The sequence below is a fragment of the Tachypleus tridentatus genome, chromosome 3 (assembly GCF_004210375.1).
Source record: "Tachypleus tridentatus isolate NWPU-2018 chromosome 3, ASM421037v1, whole genome shotgun sequence".
Classification (NCBI taxonomy): Eukaryota; Metazoa; Arthropoda; class Merostomata; order Xiphosura; family Limulidae; genus Tachypleus; species Tachypleus tridentatus.
In genome coordinates, this window is record NC_134827.1 from 78732777 (window position 1) to 78756347 (window position 23571).

General features: G+C 36.8%; 1 protein-coding gene across 2 annotated transcripts in view; it reads left to right on the top strand.

Moving 5' to 3' along the window:
- The first annotated feature begins 1395 nt into the window (after positions 1-1395).
- LOC143247280 (transmembrane protein 117-like) overlaps positions 1396-23571 on the top strand; it is a 69218-nt gene continuing 47042 nt past the window's right edge. For both annotated transcript variants that reach the window (XM_076495051.1, XM_076495052.1), the window contains exon 1: positions 1396-1722. Coding sequence is in view for 1 of the 2 variants with exons in the window: in XM_076495052.1 (XP_076351167.1) it covers positions 1673-1722 (50 nt within the window). In the remaining variant the exon portion in view is untranslated. The remainder of the gene's footprint in view (positions 1723-23571) is intronic.

The following is a 23571-nucleotide window of genomic DNA, read 5'->3' on the forward strand; positions in this document are numbered from 1 at the left end:
TTGTAAGGTGGACTTAGAGGTAAGTTTATTGACTTACAACGCTACAATTCATGGTTCATTTCTCTGTGGTGGACAGATCACGAACAATCAAAAATTTTTTTACAGTTTCTTATTGTTTGTAAAACAACAATTTTGTATTACATTTCACGTGTCTATTACTTTCGTAGTTGTATTGGATATGACATCTGTGTTCACGAATCATTTTATTTACAACGTTATTAATAGCTCATAACGCCGTCCTTTTTTTACCTACTGTCTTATTGTCTGTTAGATGCAGCGAATATCTGCAACTTATTCCAAACCCATACCAGTCACATCAAACATGCTCGCCCTCTCAGCCGTAGGGACGTCATAATATGTCAATAAATCTCACTATTCGTTAGTAAAAGAGTAACCCAAGAGTTCGCGGTGGGTGGTGGTGACTAGCTGCCTTCCCTGTAGTCTTACATTGCTAAATTAAGGATGGCTAGCAGTGTTACGTCTGTAAAATTGGACCAACGTTAAGTGTTTTCGTATTATTATTCTTCACTTTCATGTATTTTATATGCCCTGCTGACGAGAATAAAGCGGGATAAATTGTTATTAATTTCTATTGCAACCATTGCGTTCTTTGTTTCAAAGGTTCTTTCTGTACAACAATAGCCAATGCAATTTACATTTAGCTACTCATTTTTACAGCCCGACATGGCCAGGTGGTTAAAGCACTCGACTCGTAATCCTAGGGTTACGGGTTCGAATTCCCGTCACACCAAACATGCTCGCCCTTTCAGTCGTGGGGACGTTATAATGTGACGATCAATCCCACTCTTCGTTGGTAAAAGAGTAGTCCAAGAATTGGCGGTGGGTGGCGATGAGTAGTTGCCTTCCCTCTAGTCTTACACTTCTAAATTAGGGACGGCTAGAGCAGATAGCCCTCGTATAGCTTTGCGCGAAATTCAAAACAAACCAAATCAAACCCATAAAAACATGACAATTAATATTCTGCTCAAGCAATAAAATATTTATACTTATTTTCGACTTTGATTAATTACATTTCTTTTGTGAGCGCTATTCATTCGTGTGCTCATTACTTTCAGTGTTAATAATGAACACTAAGAGGTACTATTTGGGGGCTAATAAAAGCGGGTACTTTTCAAGCTTAAAATGGGAGTTTACGTGAGACTTTCTCGCCAATTCGGATTCACAAATACACACGTAGCCAAAGGATCCCTCACGTGAAGTGGGGACCCACGTGATGTTACTTAGTTTTTAATGAAAAAAAATGCTAACAACCTGCTGAGAGAAAGCTCTTTTGAAATTACTAAGTTGACACATCAGATCAATATTTATATCCTCGAACCATCTGCTTGAGCAAAATGGTCGCTAGATGTCAGGGTTGTTTGAACTGAACTGATGGTGGCCGAGGCGGGTAGACGTATGTATAGCTTCTTAGGATTTAGCTAGGTGTATGGTCATGTAACTGCCATAATAAGATGCTGGATCTCCGTCTGTCTTCGCCCTTTTCATAATCTTTTAAATAATGTCAACCATGTTCGCGCATTTGCTTAACAAAAGCTTCTTCGCCCATAACAAAAGACGCTTGTACAGTCTCATCAACTCAGGCAGAGTAAATCGAAAACCACTTTTATCTCTATGAATCGTGTACGCATGAAGCCCTTCCCGTGCATGGAAGATGCAACACCATCCAACTTCGCCTGGTTTCAGCACCTCATACGTTTCGTGGTAAGTTGACGTTTTAATGTATAGGTTAAGAGGTAGGTGTAGTTGCGTTACGTTTTTTTTAACGTATTAGTAATTTAATTTGCTAGCATATCAACAAGATTAGTAACACGTGGAAAAATTTCTTATATCCATTGTCGAATCTTGTTTATCTTTATTTTCGAAAGTTGATCGTGATATCGCTTCTACGCGAGTCTTTGACTTTTAGGCCTAAGAATATAGTGTTGACATATGATTCCTAGATACATAAATTACTTACATGAAATTGGGATATTTGTTATGTTACAAAATATTCCCGGTAATTTTACTGTTTGTTTAAAAAAGTGAAACAGCTATAAACATCTTCGAATTGTATAAAACTTATGAACATAACATTCTTGTTTTCTCTGAGTAAAATCAGACAATGGGTTACATGTACTGTGTTCACTGTGGGGAATCTAACCTTCGATTTTAACGTTGTGAGTCCGTAAATTTAACGTTGACACATTGTGATAACAATCAAGGAAAGTTAGATGGTTTAGTGGCTTTAGTTTGAAACCGAGAACGCCTCAAAAATGAATCAGAAACGAAGTTGTCTTCAATCACTGTTTTGTTTTATTCTGGAATAGCAAAATATCATAAACAAACAGCAGAGATTGCACTGAGTTTGGTAGAAAGCTTCATTCTAGTGCCAGAAACTTGCAGTTGGATAGAATGTGGCTTAACCTGTGTTTGAGTGTGTTAAGAGAAGATGGGTGTTTTATTTTTTCCCAGCTTATGGTCATGAGTGTTAAGCTGTTATATTCTAACAGCTTTTATTACTACTAATTATGTATTACTATCTTATTACTGAATATGTGAAATATCTTGTTATATGCGTGGTAGATTCGTATATGCTTACAATAGCGTTACATGTTTTGTAATGTAAAATGAACAAACTGTTATTGTTCGGGCCTACCATATGACGTGGAAAACAGTCAATAAGGTACATAAATTATTTTTGGAGACAAAATTCAAAAAGTGTTCGTCCTACCATTCTGGTGCTCTTAAAACACACACACACATATATCTTTAACTGCTATGTCTTTCAAGTGACTGTTCGTTATAACGTAACATAATATTTAGGAACATCAGTGGACTGTTTGGTTCATCTAGGTTGTCCCCCACAATAAACTAAACCAAGACTATAAATAATATAACACTCAAAGCCAGCTCTTACCATTCATATATTTATCAATCTTTCCCCTAAATTCAAATGCAACACATTTCATAGACCAGCTATCCTGTTAAAAAATATATAATTGTTTCAACTGAAGATGATTCCCACCCTGCTAAAATTTATATTGGTATCTCCCAGCCCTATCATTCTTACCATAAAGTTTGAAATAAAGACGATGCATCAACACCATCAGTTCCCTTTACCATTATAAACATCTCAACCACATCCCCTCTAACTATTTTTTTTTTTTAAGAGAACAAATTTCAGAGATTTTAACTCCTCCATCCCAGACACCATTCTGGTAGACCTCCGTTGAACCATTTCCAACAATTCAATGTCCTTTCTGAGGCAAGGAGCCCAAGAGTGAACACAATACTCTAAATGTAGCCCAATCAGTGGTCTGTACAATGATATTATAAAGCGCTCTGGTTTCCTCACACTTAAGTTAAAATGCATGATAACAAAAACCAAGCAGTATTGTCCTTTCTCTTTTAAGGACCATCGGTTTGAAAGCTATAAAGAAATGTAACAAGAAACTTAACTTATGTATGTCGTAGGGATGTGTGTGATTAGTTTCAGTTCACAGTGAATTAAACTAGAGTAATTTTAACATCGCCTCGGTCAACATCTAATTACTCATCGGATTCAGTACAGGAAAGCCTGTCGTCCAAAGAACGATAAAAGTATTTATTAATTATATTACTAAATAATTAACACGTGTGCACACAGGCGTGTATATATATGTACACAGTTAAGTACTTTTTGTACTTATTTATGTTGCAGCTCAATTGTTAGTCCGCCCCCAGTCAACATTCGTTGTACATATTCTGTTTTATTCTTTACATTTTCACAGTTTAAGATATAGTGGCAACGTGTTCGTCTTTCGTTTAAGCTACTTCCAGGTGGTTAAGGTGTTCGACTCCAACACTGAGGGTCGCGGGCTTGAATCCCCGTCACACAAAACATGCTCGCCCTTTCAGCCGTGAGGGCGTTATAATGTAAAGAGTTGGCGGTGGGTGGGGATGACTAGCTGCCTTCCCTCTAGTTTTAAACTACTAGATTAGGGACGGCTAGAGCAGATAGCCCTCGTGTAGCTTTGCGCGAAATTAAAAAAATAAAAACAATAAACTTGGATCAAGTTAAGGAAATCAACTTGTGACCAGAAGATGAGCCCACTGCTACTTTATTTTCAACTGTGAAATTTAATCACCTTATGCAAGTAGCTAACAAACACACGTTTATGAGGACATAAATTCCAGATGACCGCAGCAATATCAACATCTTCAGAAACATTTACTGTAGTACTAATAATTTCATTAATAACATTCTACACTGTTCCTTCATCATGTTCCCGAGGGGCGAGGCAGTAGTAAGTTTACGGCTACCTGCTGTGTTCGATTTCCTGCGGTAAACACAGCAGGTTGCCCAAGTTGGGTTTGCTCCAAACAAAACATCTTTCATACTTAACTCTATCCCACCAACGGTTCGTCTCATGACTGATATCTAAGCTCAAGCCTAGCCATTGAGTTATCTGTGCTCTGCCTGTCACGGGTACCAAAACCCGATTTTAGCGCTATAAGCCTTGAGACATGCCGCTGGGCCACCGGCGGGATTAAATCACGTCCATAGGATTAGTTGTCCAAAAATAATTCGTTTGGAATGAGCCAACAAGCTTCAAAAGACAAAAAATATGAAAACCGTTTCGCGGGAAGACAAGACAGTGTTTGAAAACCGTTAGTTGGATCAGATCGAAAATCCCACGACGTTAACAACTAATATCTATATTATCAATACAGATTTTATGGAATATGAAATGCTAAGGTGAATTTTCACTTATACAGTTTATCATGACAATAAGAAATATTTTTATGTTACAGACATTGACTCGTTTCATTGCATGAAATGCCAGGTTTTTAAATCGTTGTAGCAGAAGTAACTTGCAGAAGTCTCAAGATGTGTTCCAAGAAAACTACTGCAAAACGTAGTGCCCCCTAGTGGCACAGCGGTATGTCTCCGAACTTACAACATTACGTACTTACTTAGATTGTGTAGCTTTGTGCTTAATTTAAAACAACAACAACAGCAACACGTGGTTATGGAATCAACACAAATATCGAAACCATACTGCTTGTGTTTTTTACGTTTCCTTCACTGAAAACAAAAAGAAACAAATTCGTTCACATCTAGAACACCTTCAGTTAAGCCTAAAATGAACTACTGGTTTAACTCTATTGATATATAGAGGTAACATCAATAAAATATACTTTATTTTATCACTGTTTCACCTTAAGGCTTAACAAAACAAATGACGTGATTCAAAATAATAACAGTGTTTTAATGCATCATTGACATGTGACCTCGTTATCAACAATGGGAATACTTGGGAATTTTTGGAATTAACAGTCCTTGAGACCACTGAAAAATTAAAATTCTAACCCCTCTCCATTTTGTAGCAACTTCCTTGTTTAAAATACACAGTGCGAGGGAATACAAATAATAATAATTGAATTTTCTTGGTGTATGGTGGTGCTGGGAGGTTGTGTTGTTCCTGTATCTTCACCAGTTATCTCTTATGCTGGGATTATTGTTGTAGAATGTTTTGTCCTTGTGGTTAAGTAGATTGCCTGTTTTGTTTAGTGGAGTAAATCATCACCATATTGAGGAAAGGGGCAGTTTTAAATATATCACAGTGAAGATGTGCCAATGCAGGTTCACAAGACACTGAAGCTGTATATTTGATTTTTTATCTTCCACGACAAATAGTATTTATATGTCAGTATTGCTGTATGGAAGTACTTAAAACCGTAAAAAGACTTATATAAAAGAGGAAAATAGCCAAAAACTAGTAAAAATCAATTTCATTTGATATACACTGCTGGCCAAAATCTTAAGGCCAATGAACATAAAAAAATATATGCATTTTGCGTTGTTAGACTCAACCACTTATTTGAGTAGAGCTTCGAAAGATGAAAAAAAAAAAAAACTTTTTAGTATTTAATAGGGAAAATGTGAACATTATGAAATTAGCCTAAATACTAGCTGGTCAAAAGTTTAAGACCATACCAAAAAGAAGTCCTAAACAGGGTAGGAAATGACCAACAAGAGGTCTCAGTAGTGAGTTGCACGGCCGTCATTGCAAATAACTGCAAACATTCGCTTTGGCATGGTCGATATAAGCGTTTGCAGAAGGCTGGCTGGAATGTTATTCCAAGTGGTAAAGATGGCTTCACGAAGATCATGCACTGTTTGAAATTGACGTCCATTTCTACAGACTTCCCTTGCCATCCACCCACAAACATTTTTAATGAGGTTCAGTTCGGGCGAACAGGCTGGATGGTCCAATAGAATCACGTTATTCGCCATGAAAAAGTCCTTTGTCCTGCGGGCATTGTAAATTACAGTGTTGTCCTGCTGAAAGATCCAGTTATTTCCACATAAGTGAGGGCTTTTGGTAATAAGGATGCTCTCTCCAACATGACAATGTACCCAGCTGTTGTTTGACGCCCCTGTATAGCCTGAAGCTCCATTGCTCCATGGAAGGAGAAAGCACCCCAGATCATAATGGAACTTCCTCCACTGTGTCGTGTAGAAAATGTCTCTGTTGAGATATCCTTATCGTGCCAGTAACGTTGGAAGCCATCTGGACCATCCAGGTTTTGTTCTAATTAGAGAACAAAACCTTCTTCCACTTTTCTACGTCCCATGTTTGGTGCTTCTCAGCAAAGTTTAACCGAGCTGTTTCGTGGTGTGGAAGGAGGCGTGGCCTTTGAAGATGTTTACGTTTTTTAAAGCCTTTCTCTCGTAGATGCTGTCTTATTGTCCTTGAGCTGCATTCTGCGTCTGTGAGGGCCTTAATCTGGTTCGACGATCGGCTGGTAGCTTGCCGGACAACCCGTCGAATCCTCCCGCTCAACGCCTGCGAAATTTTCTTGGGCCGATCACTTGAAGCTCACGTTCCGTATCCCTCAGGGCCTTTTAAAAAATTTGCAACAGCAGCTTTACTACGCCCAATCTCACCAGCGATGGCACGTTAAGAGCGACCTTGCTTTTGTAGCTCGACAATTCTGACACGTTCCAACTCTGTCAGCATTTTAGCCTTTGCCATGTTTTTACCCAATGTAACACAGGAGATGTCAGTGGGAGATGTTGATAACGCTAATGCTTGAACATAAATGACTAAATTTCGTTACGTGTTTACCGATTAACGCTTCGTTTCAGAATGGTCTTAAACTTTTAACTCGCTAGTATTTAGGCCAATTTCATAGCGTTCATATTTTCCATATTAAATGCTAAATAGTTTTATTTTTATTTTCCCTTTTCTTATTTTCAACTTTCGAAGCTCTATTCAAATAAGTGGTCGAGTCTAACAACGCAAAATACATATTTTTTTCTTTATGTTCATTGGCCTTAATATTTTGGCCAACAGTGCATTTCAAAATAGAGCTCTTTTAGTGATGGTGACATGTCTTCCGTCAGCACTCCTGTAGGGCTTCATAATTAGTAAGTTCCTCGAGTAGCTGATCCAATGTTTCAGATGCTATCACTGATTGAAAGGTTGCCATAATGGTTTTCATGAACTTTAAGTTGATTTCCACTGTCTTAGGGAGAACAGCAATCTGAGATGATTCTTTTAACACTGGATGGTGAGTCGACTTTTCTGAAAATAACAAGCAGCAACCATACAGAAATGCTATTATATTTGTATAAACGTTGTTAATATCTTTTCGTGTTAGTCCAGATAAACTGATGCAATGTTTGTCTGTGAAACCAACTGACGAGCTCTTTTCATCCAAGTACTTTCAAAGGGTTTCAATCCACTATTGTAAAGGTTGCAAGAATATCTTATTCTATGAATTTGCTGAACAGCTTCTTGATAAATTCTCTGAGAACTGGAATTGTTGCAGTTGCACAGAGAGGACTAAGGCTGAGTTTACAAACAGCAAATGACTCATTGTATGGAGCGTAGAATATAATATTTAATCTTTGAATCGAAGGTGTGGGTCCTTCGCTTTCTCCTGGAATGTTTCATATGACTAGATAGTTGAAGTCACTTTATAGTGAATATTTTCTTCTTTTTCCAAGAATGCGTTTAGTTACACAAAGAGAGATAAGAATGAATTTAAAAACAATAAATATAATTTAGCGTTTGGAGCATAGAACATAATCTTTTAATTTTTGCAATTGTGGGTGTTTTGCTTTTTCTTAGAATGCTACATATGATTTGAAAGCTGTAGTAATTTGATTGAGAATATTCTGTTCTTTTCGCAAGAATGTATTCAGTTATACAAAGAGAGGAAATGCTGAGTTTACAAACAGTAAATACAAGTGAGTGTTTGTACCATCTCTAATTTCTTCGACTTAGGATCCTTTGTTTTATTCTGGGATGCTCATATGATTTAAAAGCTGGCATCTAATAAAAAAAAACATTCCTAAATCCTTTAACCAGTGCATCTAACGATTAGTTAATTATATGTTATAAAATTATTCTGTTTTTAGTTGGCAGAATTGACAAAACTCCTTTAATTGTGTCATCGTTTTCGGGTATTTTTTTAAAATAGGTAAACACAACAGACACAACATAACCAGAATTTTTGGGCAGAGCAATTATTTTTTACTCGGCACACTGGTTACTCAAGTGACAGAGGCAACCCTATCTATGGTCACACCTTCTGATTTCTTTAAAATAATAATCAGTTTTTAAGCTCAATAATTCTACTTATGTTCACGCTGGCTTTATTTTGGGATAACACAACACACTTTCCCCATTAAATAGTTTTATTGCTTTTTTAAAAAAAATATTTATCATGTTAACAAGTCTATTGGTGAAAGGTCAAAAAGTGAACTAACAAAGGATACAGTTTGTTTACATACATGTCTTTGCTTCCATCAAGGTGTAATGTAAATATTTCCTTACTACAAATTCGTTAATTGTGTTGGTGGCGCAAGAATATTGTTTGTTAAAGCTATAGTCATGCAACGTCCTCGTGCATCTTGTTTAACAATACTCGTGTCGCTGAACATCCTTCTAATCAGTGGCCTGCATGGTATCCGGCTGCTAAAGACAGGCTGTGCTCAACTTGAACTATCTGGTAACAACATTTTCTGTTTCAGTTGTTTCTGAAGCACGATATTTTACGAAAGTTCTGAAATTTAAATTGGCCAGCAATTTTTATACAGCCACAGCGCTCTCTGCTAACGTCATTCACCTTCAACATAGTGCGTATAGTCTCTAGCACTATCCTCCATCATGGAAATATCTGCACACCAACTCTTTAACACCCTTTTCTGTTACTGAGTTCTTTTAGATTAGGTTTACCGAAAAATCATTTTTTTTTAAATATGAGCATGCACGTCTGGCTTCACTAAACAGTTGCGTAAAATTATTTTGAAAGTGACGACTGGCACAGATTTTTTATAATATTTTAGCCGTTACAAGTCTGTTTCATAAGTGTAAAACATTCACATAAGTAAGCTACAGTTTTATAGTGTAGAAAACTTGGTGTGGTCAAACTTATATTTTTATAATTTGTGCAACACATCCTAGAAAGTTTCTGATGTCACAACGTTATAAGCCGGATTTCAATACCCTTGGTAGGCAGAGCACAGATATCCCATTATGTAACTTATGTGCTTAACTGCAAACAAATGTTTCATATGTCGTATATGTGAAACGTCAAAACTTAATATATAACCTGTGAATGCATACCAGTTATCACGGTTATTGTTCTATCGATATGTAATAAAGATATCAGTAAATTCGTGCTTGTCGTGTATATTAAATATATCATGAGATATCAAGCCTGTAGTATACATCGAAGTTACCGTAAAACATTAAATGTGTGTTTCTTTTTGTATATGTAATTACACAGTCTCCCCCTCAATATTTGTTAGTTGTTTCATCAACATTTAACCCTTACTATAATTTATTATTCTGGAATCGAAGTTACAGAATTAGTTAAATGTGGATATGTTGAAAGCTCGAATGCTTTTTTAACAAAACAAGAAATATCTTGTGCATGATTCTCTTAACGTTCTAGCTACGATATAAATAAATTGTGTGATAGAACCCAGTTGTCATTCGCACGTGCTTGCCGTTGAACGTAATCAACACTCTCCTGAAGTTGAGCTTATATTTCCGAACATAGAAATAGCCTAAAGTACTGTTAGTTGTTAATTGAACAGGGAAGTTTATCACCGTTTTGACCTCCATTTTATATCAAAACAAATTATGGTAAGGTCCTCTCATTCACCTTCTGTGAAATCCGGAAGAGAAAGTAGAAAAAACAGTGAGTGGGAACAAAGAATTGAAAGGTCGATATCAGCGCCAGTTTTCTTCTGTGTTTATTTCACTCTCTTTCGGGATTCTCCCTTGAAATGAACTGACAGTCTTCTGCATAAAATTATGCTTTAAAATGCGCAATCTTTTTTGCTTTGAGCCCCTGGTTACTTACTGTTTATTTCCTAGCATTCAGATGCGGCATGTAAGTAACAGGATTTCAGCTGAAAAACATGCTACTTCGCTATAATGCTTTCAGCCCCCCTTTGGGGGGTTAGGATAGTTGATTGCTTACTTAATTCTTAGCGCAGATAGACCTCGAGCAGCTTTGCGCGAAATTAAAAAACAAACCAAACAAAAAGAAAACTTAATTCTTAACTTAGTGTGTCTCTGACATCTGCCGGTTTTCATAGGAGTCACGCAATAAATAAAAGTATTGAGTTCCTTTTAGCAAATTTTCTGTCCTTAAGTGATTCCAAAGCGATATTACAGCAACGCTTTGACGAAAAGGTTTGAAGTAATAACCAATAAACATGTTTACATCGTTGTTCATATTTGATACGTAAACTAGTTGTAGGCCACAATAGTTTTGCTGTTGATATAGTTTAATAGCGTATGATTTGTTTTTTTTTAAATTCACTCAAAGCTACATGAGGGCTATCTGCGTTTGTTTGTTTTGAATTTCGCGCAGAGCTACACGATCTCTATCTAGCGCTTGCCGTCCCTAATTTAGCAGTGTAAGACTTGAGGAAGGCAGCTAGTCATTACCAACTACCATCAACGAATAATGGGATTAACCAACACACTCTAACTTTCACACTGATGAAAAAGCGAGAATGTTTGGTGGGACAGGGATTCGAACTTGTCATCCACAGATTGCGAGTCTGGTACCCTAGCTACCAGGCCATGTTAAGCCTACAATTTAAAAAGATGAAAGTTTCTGTCTGTGTTGTCGTAATACACACCATGAAAACTGTTTGAAAAAAACGAATGGTACAGTATCTGGACATTGTAGCATGGATGTTTAGTTTTTAAATATATCTCACATTCTTTTTCTCTATTTTAACACGTTATAATGCTGTAAAGGTTACGATTCAAACTTCGAAAGCCTCCGATTTGGAGTACACAATGGACAGCTTAAGTAAAATATGAATAAAGAGCTGGTAAACATCTGCACGTCAAGTGATTTTTATCAGGTTTCAATGCTTCAAAGGGGTTCTACAGTTTAGAATTGCTTTTAGGGTTTAGTGTTCCAAAGTAGTTTTTTGTTCTCTAATATTGTATGTATGTATGTTAGACATCACGTTTGAGTCGCCTGTTCTCTTATTATAGATAGTAGTTGTGGTACCCGTATCCTGGACGGAAATTATATACATTTATGACTAATGAAAGTAATTCGTCAGAATACATAATTAATGACAAGTTGTTTCCTTTATATATAATTAAAAAAACAAAACAATACGCCCATAAAATCAACAAAACACAAAATGTGAAACCGTAAATTCTCATCTATCTCTTCATGGACCCAAAAAACCTTCATACCAAATTTGGTTATGATTCATCAACAAACAAACCATAAAACACTAATAAAAACCGCGAAATGCAAAATTGACAATTTGCTTGTATTTTTCTATGGAGCTAATGAGCCTCCATACCAATTTTGGTGAAGATGCATGCACACTCCACGAATTATTTATATGGACATACAATAGACAGTTTTACTATATTTGTATAGATGGCGACAGTGCATTATGTTTGCGTGTGACGTATCATGACGTCATATATATCTGCACCCTGTGTATGAAGAAAAATAAAGTTCTTCGTAACGGAAACGGAGACTAAACGGGAAAATCGTGATCCCTATTGCAAATCTACATGCACACAAGATACAAAGTTGGCGAATTTGAGGTTGAACATTGCGTAATAAAAACGTTTTTGTAGTATCATATAAGCAAAATTTCCATTATATATTGACAAAATTGAATTCATTCATTGTTATTAGTTAGAAGAACACCTAAAATTTATTGTGTGAACAAGGGGGCATTTATAAAGAAATAAAACTGTACATACTATAGCCATCTTTAGTTCTAATGGAATACTTATTTAAATGTTTCGTCATTCATACTATTAAATAATCAATGTCGATGATTCATATGTACTCCCCAGTGGTACAGCGGAATGTCTGCGGACTCACACCGCTAGAAACCGAGTTTCGATACCCGTGGTGGGCAGAGCACAAATAGCTCAATGTAGCTTTGTGCTTACTTTCAAACAAACAAAGATTCGTACGTATCTCTAAGGAAAGAGGCTATGCATACTCGATTCAATTAATTCCTCTGATAAAACTTGAATTTGGCGTACACTTAGCGTAACAACAACAACAAAAGTGAGGGGGTGGACTTACGTGTTGTTGTTGCATTTTCCTCTAAATTTTTGTTTTAGTTATAATTAACCATAGCTCCCGAACTGATTCATCGAATATAAGTCGGGTTTCGTAACAAATTTTGGAATAGACTGGAGGTTATTCTTATACTGGTACGAAACTAGAACCCAAACACTGTTAGTTAAATATTGTTACTTTAGGCCTAACATCAACTCATAAGTATGAGAGCTCACTATATACGTTTGAAACACACACTAGAAGTCCAAGTAGACGCGAGTGTTTAAAACGCCTATTGAGAGCTCTCATACTTATGAGTTGATGTTAGGCCTAAAGTAACAATATTTAACTAACAGTGTTTGAATGTTTGGAATTAGGCACAAAGCTACACAATGAACTATCTGTGCCCTGCCCACCACAGGTATCGAAACCTGGATTCTAGCAATGTGAGTTCCCAGACATACCACTGTGAGAGGGCAACTAATAATGATATATGTCTATTATGAAACTGAATACTTAGTTTTATTTGACAGTGTTGAGAATATTTTTATGATAAATCAATAATGGTCTTACTGTCATTGAACCTAGCAATTATTGACATTTTGAGACAATGAGCCTTGACTCTTTAATATAACGTTGACATTATAAGTGTTCGCTGTATATTCAGAGCTATAAACTAACTATATAGTGTTGGCTTAGGGGACATAGGCTCTGATCAACCACAACCACATACACAGGTTGTATTAATATAATAGGAAAGTGACAAACAACGATTTATAAACATCACCAATAAGACATGCTAAGATTCTGTTGAAATATGTTGTATGTTTCCCCAAATAAATTATGTTCATAGAGCTTTGCCCATCAGTTTACTATCATAACGTGACTTGTTCTGTACCAGAATTAATTACATTATATTTAACAATGAGAGAAAGGCACGTTCTTTGGAATCGAACCCCGACTTTTAGCATCGTTAGTCAGGAAACGTACTTCCAACCCATTGAGGAGGCTATTGTACAGAGAAGTCACGTTCTAATCAACTACGGCGATTATAAGTTTTCGAAAAATATTTATCTATAAAACATGTTTTTTTGCCTAAAATATACCCTTATACTCAACTATGGTTGAAAAGCAGTATTCGTTCCAACGTTAGACATCTGTAATCCAGTTAATGTGTTCATAATATTTACATGTTTAACTATAACTGTCGCATTGGTTCTATACCAATGTTAAATACGTTTCATTCAACAGTAACGGGAAAGCCAAATATTTACACAAATGGTAATGTAATCAACAGTGGCCATATTCTTGGATCTCTGTCCGGTTATTATTATTGTTTCGTAAGTTTGCACGCAGATACGCGCTAGAAATTCTAATTTTAAACTGTTTTTTTTTGGAATTTCGCACAAAGCTACTCGAGGGCTATCTGTGCTAGCCGTCCCTAATTTAGCATCGTAAGACTAGAGGGAAGGCAGCTAGTCATCACCACCCACCGCCAACTCTTGGGCTACTCTTTTACCAACGAATAGTGGGATTGGCCGTCACATTATAACGCCCCCACGGCTGGGAGGGCGAGCATGTTTAGCGCGACGCGGGCGCAAACCCGCGACCCTCGGATTACGAGTCGCACGCCTTACGCGCTCGGCCATGCCAGGCCAATTTTTTTTTTTAAACTAATAAACTTGGAGGAAGTCAACATTACCCACCATCAACTCTTTGTTTGTCTACTCTAATATAATAGTGAGATTTGACTGTCACTTTGATAACGTAACCATGGAACCTAGGATTCATAATCCGGCACGCTAATCACCAGGCCACACACGGTCCTAAAATTAATATGCATTGTCAATATAATTATAAAAGTTGGAAGTTTCCCACACTCTAGAAATATAAAAGTTAAAATGGGATAAAAATTCATCAATTCTACATTCAATGTGTGTCTGTTCGTCACACGTGTTTAACCATAATTCTAGGTTCAGTGTGCTCATCACGTGTTCAACCATAATTGTAGTTTTTACCACATCTGTAACCATAATTCTTGGTTCAGTGTGTGTTCGCCACATCTGTCTAACCAACACTCCTAGTTGTTATTTTATCCAACAAATACAGTTTAGTTTATGGCTAAAGTCTGAGAAAACATGGCTGTGTGCTGCATATTTATATTTACTATATCCATGGTACTTATCTCGTAGATTGGATTATCATTAAAATATTTTGACATTTTCCTTCAAGAAATGTTTTTAAATGTCAAACAGTGCTGGTGTTTCTATTTTCAGCCAACTTAAATGTCATCATTTCTTTTTTATGTTTAAACATATATACGTACACACATACGTTTTATTATTTTGCTTTTCATCTGCGAGTATTTTTTGCTGTTTCATCGCTCAACAAATATTAAACGTACTTTCTAAGTATATATGATTCCTTGAGATTTTTTTTCTTACTGTATTTTTAATGTTCTTTCCGACAACCTTTGACTGACAGTTTATAACGCTAGAAATAGGGATTCGATACCTAAGGTGGACTAAACACAGATATTCTGTTATATAAGTTTGCACTTAATAACGAATTCACAGTATACCCACTGCTCTTCCCAGGTATCTACCATTTTCGTTTTCAAATCAAACCATTAATAAAAATAAAAAATAATTAAATATGATAAAAAACGAGTAACTATAAATTGTAGCAACGTGTTATAGTACTTATGATTTACTTAATAGTCATTCATTGTGTTTTTCTTGATGTTCAGATAGGTCTTTGCACGGCATGGCCAGGTGAGTTAAGGCGTTTGACTAAGGGTCGCGGGTTCGAATCCCGGTCGCACCACATGTGCGCGCCCTTTCAGCCGTGGGGACGTTATAATGTTTCGGTGAATCCCATTATCCGTTGGTAAAAGAGTAGCCCAAGAGTTGGCGATGAGTGGTGATGACTAGCTGCCTTCCCTTTTGTCTTACACTGCTAAATTAAGGACGGCTGGCGCAGACAACCCTCGTGTAGTTTTGCACGAAATTCAAAACAAACAAACCGAACCTTATCAGATAAAGGATTGTCTTCGTCCAAGATAAGTTTTCTTCGTGTTCATACAGTCTGAGTTACAGAAAGATGAGGTAAAGGTCAGTGCCACACCACATTCTCGTGCCTAGACAAGTCGCTCGATGTAAAGTCTACAAGCAAGTGTTATCTTCTGTTCTATCATTCCCGCACAACTAACTTCCAGAGATATCCTCATTCAAGTTCTTCGCCAGGAATGGAGTGCTATCCCACAGATCCAGATTATAACAATATTATATCCTTTCTTCTGTGTTTGTTTATTTCACAAAACGATATTTCTTCCAAAGGGGGCGTCTCTTTTTCGTTACAAGGCCCTTCAGAACATTCCGTATCCTGGCTGAGACCTATTCCTCATTAAGTACCGCAATAGTATTGTGTATTTGTTACGATCCCTCTTACATTCTACTGTGGTCCTTCGGTGGTCGGCGGACGTCACTTTGAAAACCCCTGGTATAATACATTTCAAGTGAAAATTTTATGTTTTTAGGATATTTAATTTTTTTCGAGTAAGTTGCTTTGTTTTGTTTTTGAATTTCGCGCAAAGCTACTCGAGGGCTATCTGCGCTAGCCGTCCCTAATTTAGCAGTGTAAGACTAGAGGGAAGGCAGCTAGTCATCACCACTCACCGCCAACTCTTGGGCTACTCTTTTACCAACGAATAGTGGGATTGACCGTAACATTATAACGCCCCCACGGCTGAAAGGGCGAGCATGTTTGGGGCGACGGGGATGCGAACCCGCGACCCTCACATTACGAGTCGCACGCCTTAACCCACCTGGCCATGCCAAGCCCAGCGTTTTTTTGTTGGTTTTGGTAATTTCATGAGAAGCTACACAAGTGCTAACTGTTGAAATGATGATGTATTAGAAGGAAGTCAGGTAGCAAACACCACCCACCGCCAATTATTGGGATGCTCTTATTAGCAACATATGACGAGATTCGATCTCGTGACCAGCAACTTGAGTCGAACGCTTTAATCGTGAGACCACGATCAGGTGTGAAACGAAATTCTTTGCAAACATTGAAATCATTTCATGAATACTTAATTTCACAAACTGAATGCATTGCGAAATTGCATGCGTTTTGAACGGTGTTGTATAAAAGACGATGAAGTAGCTACAAGTTAGTTTACCCTGAACAAAATTTAAAATATTTTTTGGTCATCTGACTTAATGCATGAAACATGTTCTTCACAAAAAGGCCTGTATGAACTTCCAGATTAGAATGAAAAGGACAATAACTCGTAAGAAGCAAAATTATATAAAATGCTGAAAACTAATATTTCTACACACTGCTAGCTTTTCGTTTGTGGTTTTATAAGTGGTGGATTGTTGGGTGGCTTTGGGGTTTGATGGAAACAAAGCAACTAGGCTATCTGCGCCGTTTTCTAAGTGTATGAACTGAATTGTAATGAGTCCTTATTATTCATAAACGAAACGTTCGTTTAACATTAGAATTATGTTGAGTTGGTTAGTTGTTAAAGGCCCGGCATGACCAGGTGGGTTAAGGCGTTCGACTCGTAATCTGAGAGTCGCGGGTTTGAATCCCGGTCGCACCAAACATGCTCGCCCTTTTAGCCGTGGGGACGTTATAATGTTTGGTCAATCCCACTATTTGTTGGTAAAAGAGTAGTCCAAGAGTTGGCAGTGGGTGGTGATGACTAAGCTGCCTTTCCTCTAGTCTTACACTGCTAAATTAGGGACGGCTAGCGCAGATATCTCTCATGTAGCTTTGAGCGAAATTCAAAAACAAACGAACAAGTACGTTAAGATACTCATGATGTGCCCTTTTTAATGAAAAAACAAAAACAAAACCAAACAGCATTTAAAGTGAGGTTACGCGCATATTGGTATGGTAACAGAACTTACAACACAGATTAAGTTTCGGATCAATAGTTTTATTTTGAATTTACGGACTTACTAGGTGTTATTTTACTACCAGTTATCAATTTCTACACTAAAGAAGTTTTATTTTTAGAACAGGAACGAGTGTCGATCACCGGACTTGTTTACTCCAGAATATCGCACCAGGAATCCAAACGTCGAACCTGTTCTGTTTGTTTAGTTTGTTCTTAAATTTCGCGCAATGCTACACGAGGGCTCTCTGTGTTAGCCGTCCATTATTTAGTAGTGTAAGACTAGAGGGAAAACAATTAGTCAACTCTTGGGCTAGTCTTTCACAAACGAATAGTGGGATTGACTATTCATTATAACTCCCGTGTAGAATAAGGACTCTAACCACCCGCGACCCGCAGATTGCGAGGGGAGCTCTCTAACCACCTAGCCATGGTATGTGTCCCTCGGTGGCTCAGCGGCAAGCTTTGGGTCTTATGACACTAAAACTCGTGGTTCGATACTCACATTAGGATAAATGTTTCAAAAATGAATTCATAATTATCTAGTCCACAATATATTGTTGTTTGGTTTTTGGCAAATGCTTAATGCCACTAAACCATGATTTTATTTTCATTTTTAGCATGAGAAATTTATGAATTTAACTCACGGCAAGTTTGAAAATTTATGACGCTAAACATTGGTCTCAGTATCCGCAGTAGACACTTCACATATAACCGATTTTGCACCTTTGCGTTCAACAGCAAACAAACAAAACAAAAGACTTATGAATTTAAGTAAAACTATTTACTCTAATGAAAACGAAGTGTATTTTATCACTCCACTGATCTCTTAGAACCTAGTATTATTTCTAAAATGGTTAATAAAGTATATATATATACATATATATATAAATTTCTTTGCCTGATTACCTTAATACCTATCAACTTATTTTAGAAGTATTTAACCCAGTAAGGTCCAACTTCCAAATTCTAGGACCCAAGTTTAAATTAATAAAATTTAATCTTTAAGTGTAGTTAACGTTAAATTGTGCTAAAGATAATAAATGCTCAACAACAGCAGTAATGAGGGGTGGAGGCAGACAGATTTGTAAACCACTATAACATGCCATTTGTTCCAAACTCTTATCCCACAAACGTTGGTTGAAGTTGGTCCATAGTACATTATCTATGTACAGATAGACACACATACGTTTTTGTGCTTTATATATATAGATATGCACAGGTTTATAAAAAAGTTTTCTTTGTGTATAAAAGACATATGAACACCAGCTTCTTTATGGCCAAGTTTGATACAATTAATGAAATTGACAATCATATTTATAACGCGTCTAAAGATGAAAGTGTGTAACGTATTCATCGGCATCATTTCTGTAACTATGGGCCGTTTGATTGACAATCTAATCTTATTGCTTATTAATAAACCACCAGGCCATGTCCGTTTTTTAAAGTGTTTTAACTGTGTTAAGAAACATATGTTAACAGAAATCGGCGAATCAGATAATCGTAGGGTTTGGGGTTCTAGTAGTGATAATGGTGAACACGCTGCTCATTCGAATTGTGAGTGCTTTGTTATAGCGATAGCCAATCCAATATTCGTTTACACACACACAAAAACGGACTAAGCAATTATGGCCGTGGTCGGTGAATGTTGGTGTCAGTAGTCAAAAATTAGATGAGGCTCTATTTGAATCCTATAATTCCCTAAATAGCTGGTCGTTTACCATACATGCGCATAAAGTGCCATTACGTTTCAAAAAACAAAACAAAATTCCTTTCTCTTCTCTTTTCACAAGGCTAAATTTTAAACCTTTTCTTACTTTTAGTGACAGACAAATAAAAGTTAAATCAATTAAATTAGACGGACTACAGTATTATTTTGTTCATATTTGAGTTATTTTCTCCAAGTAATCGCTCGTGGCCACTTTCAGAGAGCGTACACAAGTCGGATCTCTTGCATCAGACAGATGTTCTTCTTTTCCAGTATTGTTCCTAGAAATAAAAAAAAAAAACATCCTAAAGTATCTTTACTAATGGTAGAAAGTCCAGTTGTCGCCGCAAATTTTATGTTTAAACACGTTCTCGGATGAGCTCACATTTCAAGAAGAATGTGAAGTTATGACGAGTTATAAGAGTCTATTAAACATCTCTGAGGACGTTTGGATATCTTTAGTTTCATGGTGTTAAAACCTTTTGGAATGTTAGCAGCATTCACTAGCCGTATCCTACGATTAATTATACATTCAACATTTAAGTTATTATGATATTGTAATGTGTATATATATATTTATATCTAATCCATGTACAGAAATTTCGCTATAGTCAAGATCAATATTTATTAATCTTAAACATCACGAGCATGGCTATGAAAGCAGACATTCTAAAGCTACAAACTGATAATTCTCACGAAAGGCCTACTCCATGATATAGATCTGATTGAGATAATGTTACATGTTATTTGCTTTCATTCTTAAGTAACTGAAACTCATCAAATGTACATGTTTTTCTGTGTTGTTAACCTGTAGGTTATTAGAACTTCTTAGAATGTGTACAAGTTTTTTGTGTTGTTAATCTGTACGTTATTAGAACTTCTTAGAATGTGCACGTTTTTGTGTTATTAATCTGTAAGTTATTACAACTTCTTAATATGTGTACATGTTTTTATGTGTTGTTGTTATATTGATAACGAGTGGTAATCTGATGTAATCGAGTTTTAACATAATTAGTATTTGATGAATTAAGATTTTCATTCATTACAAGAAAATAATTAACAAATAAGGCATTACGTTAAGTTTTAGGAGAGATGTATTCATCAAACACAAAGTGCTCCAGCCAAAAATCCCTTATTAACTTACTGTAGACTTTGTGCGTCTTATATGTTTTGTTATGGATTGTTTATTTGTTTTTTGAAATTCGCACAAAGCTACTCGAGGACTATCTGTGCTAGCCGTCCTTAATTTAACAGTGTAAGACTAGAGGGAAGGCAGCTAGTCATCACCACCCACCGCCAACTCTTGGGCTACTCTTTTTTTTGTTGTTGTTATGGAAACAAGATCTCTTGAAAAGAACCCGGCGGTATACAAAGCAAGCATAATTGCATATAACACTGGCTTTAGTGTTATAATAACACAAATGTGATTTCCATTATATCACTTTAAAATCTTAATTTCAAAGAAACGCTTCACGTGACTTGCTGACTGTAATGTTTTTTAACTCGTTATCATTGATAATCACAATAGAGGTCGCCTTTGTTCTGTAGTTACGCTGCACATTTCTATTGTATGTTGGACCCTAATTTCCAGAACAAGGGGTGATAATTTTGTAACGCATATAGACAACTATTTGTTTTCTTTGTTTGTTTTTTGAATTTCGTGCAAAGCTACTCAAGGGCTATCTGCGCTAGCTGTCCCTAAGTTAGCAATGTAAAACTAGTCATAACCACCCACCCGCCAACTGTTGGGCTACTCTTTTACCAACGAATAGTGAGATTGACCGTAACATTATAACGCCCCCACGGCTGAAAGGGCGAGCATGTCTGGTGTGACGGGGATTCGAACCCTCGACTCTCAGATAACAAGTCGAACTCCTTAACCCACCCGACCATGCCGGGCCTAGACAATTATTATTCGCTCACTTAATATAGGAACTAAGATCTATAGTTTATCTTTATCACTAAATATATATATACATATATTCCAGTGGGTCAGCGATAGGTTTACGAACTTACGACTCTGAAATGCAGAGTTCGATTCTCCATGGTAGACAAAGCACAGCAAGCCAGCCTGTCATGTATCTCAGTGCTAAACAATAAATCAAGAAATAATAAAATAAATAAAATACAATTATTTTTATGTATGTGTGTGTATGTTTTTTTTCTTATAGCAAAGTTACATCAAGTTATCTGCTGAGCCCATCGAGGGGAATCGAACCCCTGATTTTAGCGTTGTAAATCCGTAGACATACCGCTGTACTAGAGGGGGGGTATCTTATGTATGTATACTACAAAACTGTCTGCTCAGTGTGATTTACTGGTTATCATACCCAGCTTCGAATAGTAAGGTTCAAAGCATGAATAGTGATACCGCCGAGCAGGTTCAAGACTTTCACCCTCATATACTCATTTTAAATGTGACGACCAATCCAGTTATTCAGGTCTAAGAACCGAACAAAACGCTTTTGGTGGCGGGTGCTCCAGATTGGCTGCCCTCCCTTTAACCAGTAGTTTAAACTTCGATACGGATGGATCTGGATTCTAGGGATCTCTGACCTGACCGCTTATCCCATTTATCACTTATAAAGTGCCGAACTGGTTGAAAATTTGTCCTCCCCCCAAAAGAAAACAAAACAACAATCACATCTTACCCATTAATGAGTAAATGTTAAAAAACCAAAATTGTTGTTTCTAGGGTTTCTTAAATTTACAAAGCGATGGCTAACACTGTTTCAAACTATACTCCCCATATAATGTTTAAAGACAACTTGATCAATTATTCCTTCAACTTTCTAAGCCAATAATTTTATAACACAAATCGGTGATATTTCCTTTCACGAAATGATATTGTCGAACGCGAAATACCCGGTCCGTTTCGAATCCCTACCGTTAAATTTTGATGTATATGCATATATTTGCTTAAAAGATAGATAGTTGTCTTCTTTGATAATAAATGATTTATTATTTTTAAAGCTAAAAAAACTGACTTAAGTTTATTCAAGCTTTATTTTTAGAAAATACACATTTCTTGTAAGATTACGTTGGAGAGATCAGTTTCTTTTATATTCTCCTGAGATGATCAACAGACTTCTTATGCATATGCGACGGAATCGAAACAAGTTGGTTATTCTAGTAGTGAATATGCGTCGAATAAATAAGCATTGAACAAGCCTGAAAACAACACACACGAATAGATACCGAATCCACGATGCGAATTAAAAATGAACCATAAAACAAAATATAAAAATATTATGCATCCATGAGGCAGCCCCTCCTCAGTGACACAGCGGTATGCATGTTTGCGGGATTGCAAAGCTAGAAAGCGGGTTTCGATACCAGTAGCGGACAAAGCACAGATTGTGTAGCTTTGTTCTTAATTAGAAACAATTAATTCATGAAGCATATAAACAGTATGGTACGAAAAAGATGAGTCCGAAAGTTATGCGGCTATTAAAAGTGAACAAATGTTAGAACTTAAAACTTGATTTGTTACAACAAATATTTGATGTCCAGCTTTAGATGGTTGATTCATTTGGTTTAGTTCATGGGTCTGAGTAGTACAGTAGTACACAACTGCTTTTAAAATATATTCAGTTTCATGTTATTCCATTTAAAAATCGCTGGCTATTTTAATCCGTTGTTTTTCTAGTTAAAGAACTTCGAATAAGTTCTTCTTTCGTACGACAGTTTAATTTTGGTTGGTCCTGTCAGTTGTCCTGTGGTTTCGATCTCAATAGTTTAGTTATCTGAAGACTAACTGTCATTCTTCTAGTCGATTCTTCGAGGCAGTTGGTGTTTTTTAAATCGAAAAAATTGCTTGCAATCCTTGTAAGTAAGTTGTATCTCATTGAACCTCTCTCTTTCTCTTTCTGTACTATATCCAAACAGGACGTTTGTTGCCATGGTCTGTCAAAGATCTCTTTTCCTTGAGGTATAAACAAACTTCAATGCCGATACATTCAATCACTCAGATAGACTCCTAATAGAAGTCAACCCCTGTCTTCCACAGTTTCTCTTTCCTTAAGTCTGTCCAGTTACGTCTAGTCTTTTAATTTCTTCTTTCCTCATGAGCGTGTTCTAAAACTACAACTGTCCCTTTCTGATGTTAGTCGGGCCTGGCATGGCCTAGCGCGTTAAGGCGTGCGCTTCGTAATCTGAGGGTCGCGGGTTCGCGCCCGAATCGCGCCAAACATGCTCGCCCTCCCAGCCGTGGGGGCGTTATAATGTGACGGTAAATCCCACTATTCGTTGGTAAAAGAGTACCCCAAGAGTTGGCGGTGGGTGGTGATGACTAGCTGCCTTCCCTCTAGTCTTACATTGCTAAATTAGGGACGGCTAGCACAGATAGCCCTCGAGTAGCTTTGTGCGAAATTACAAAAACCAA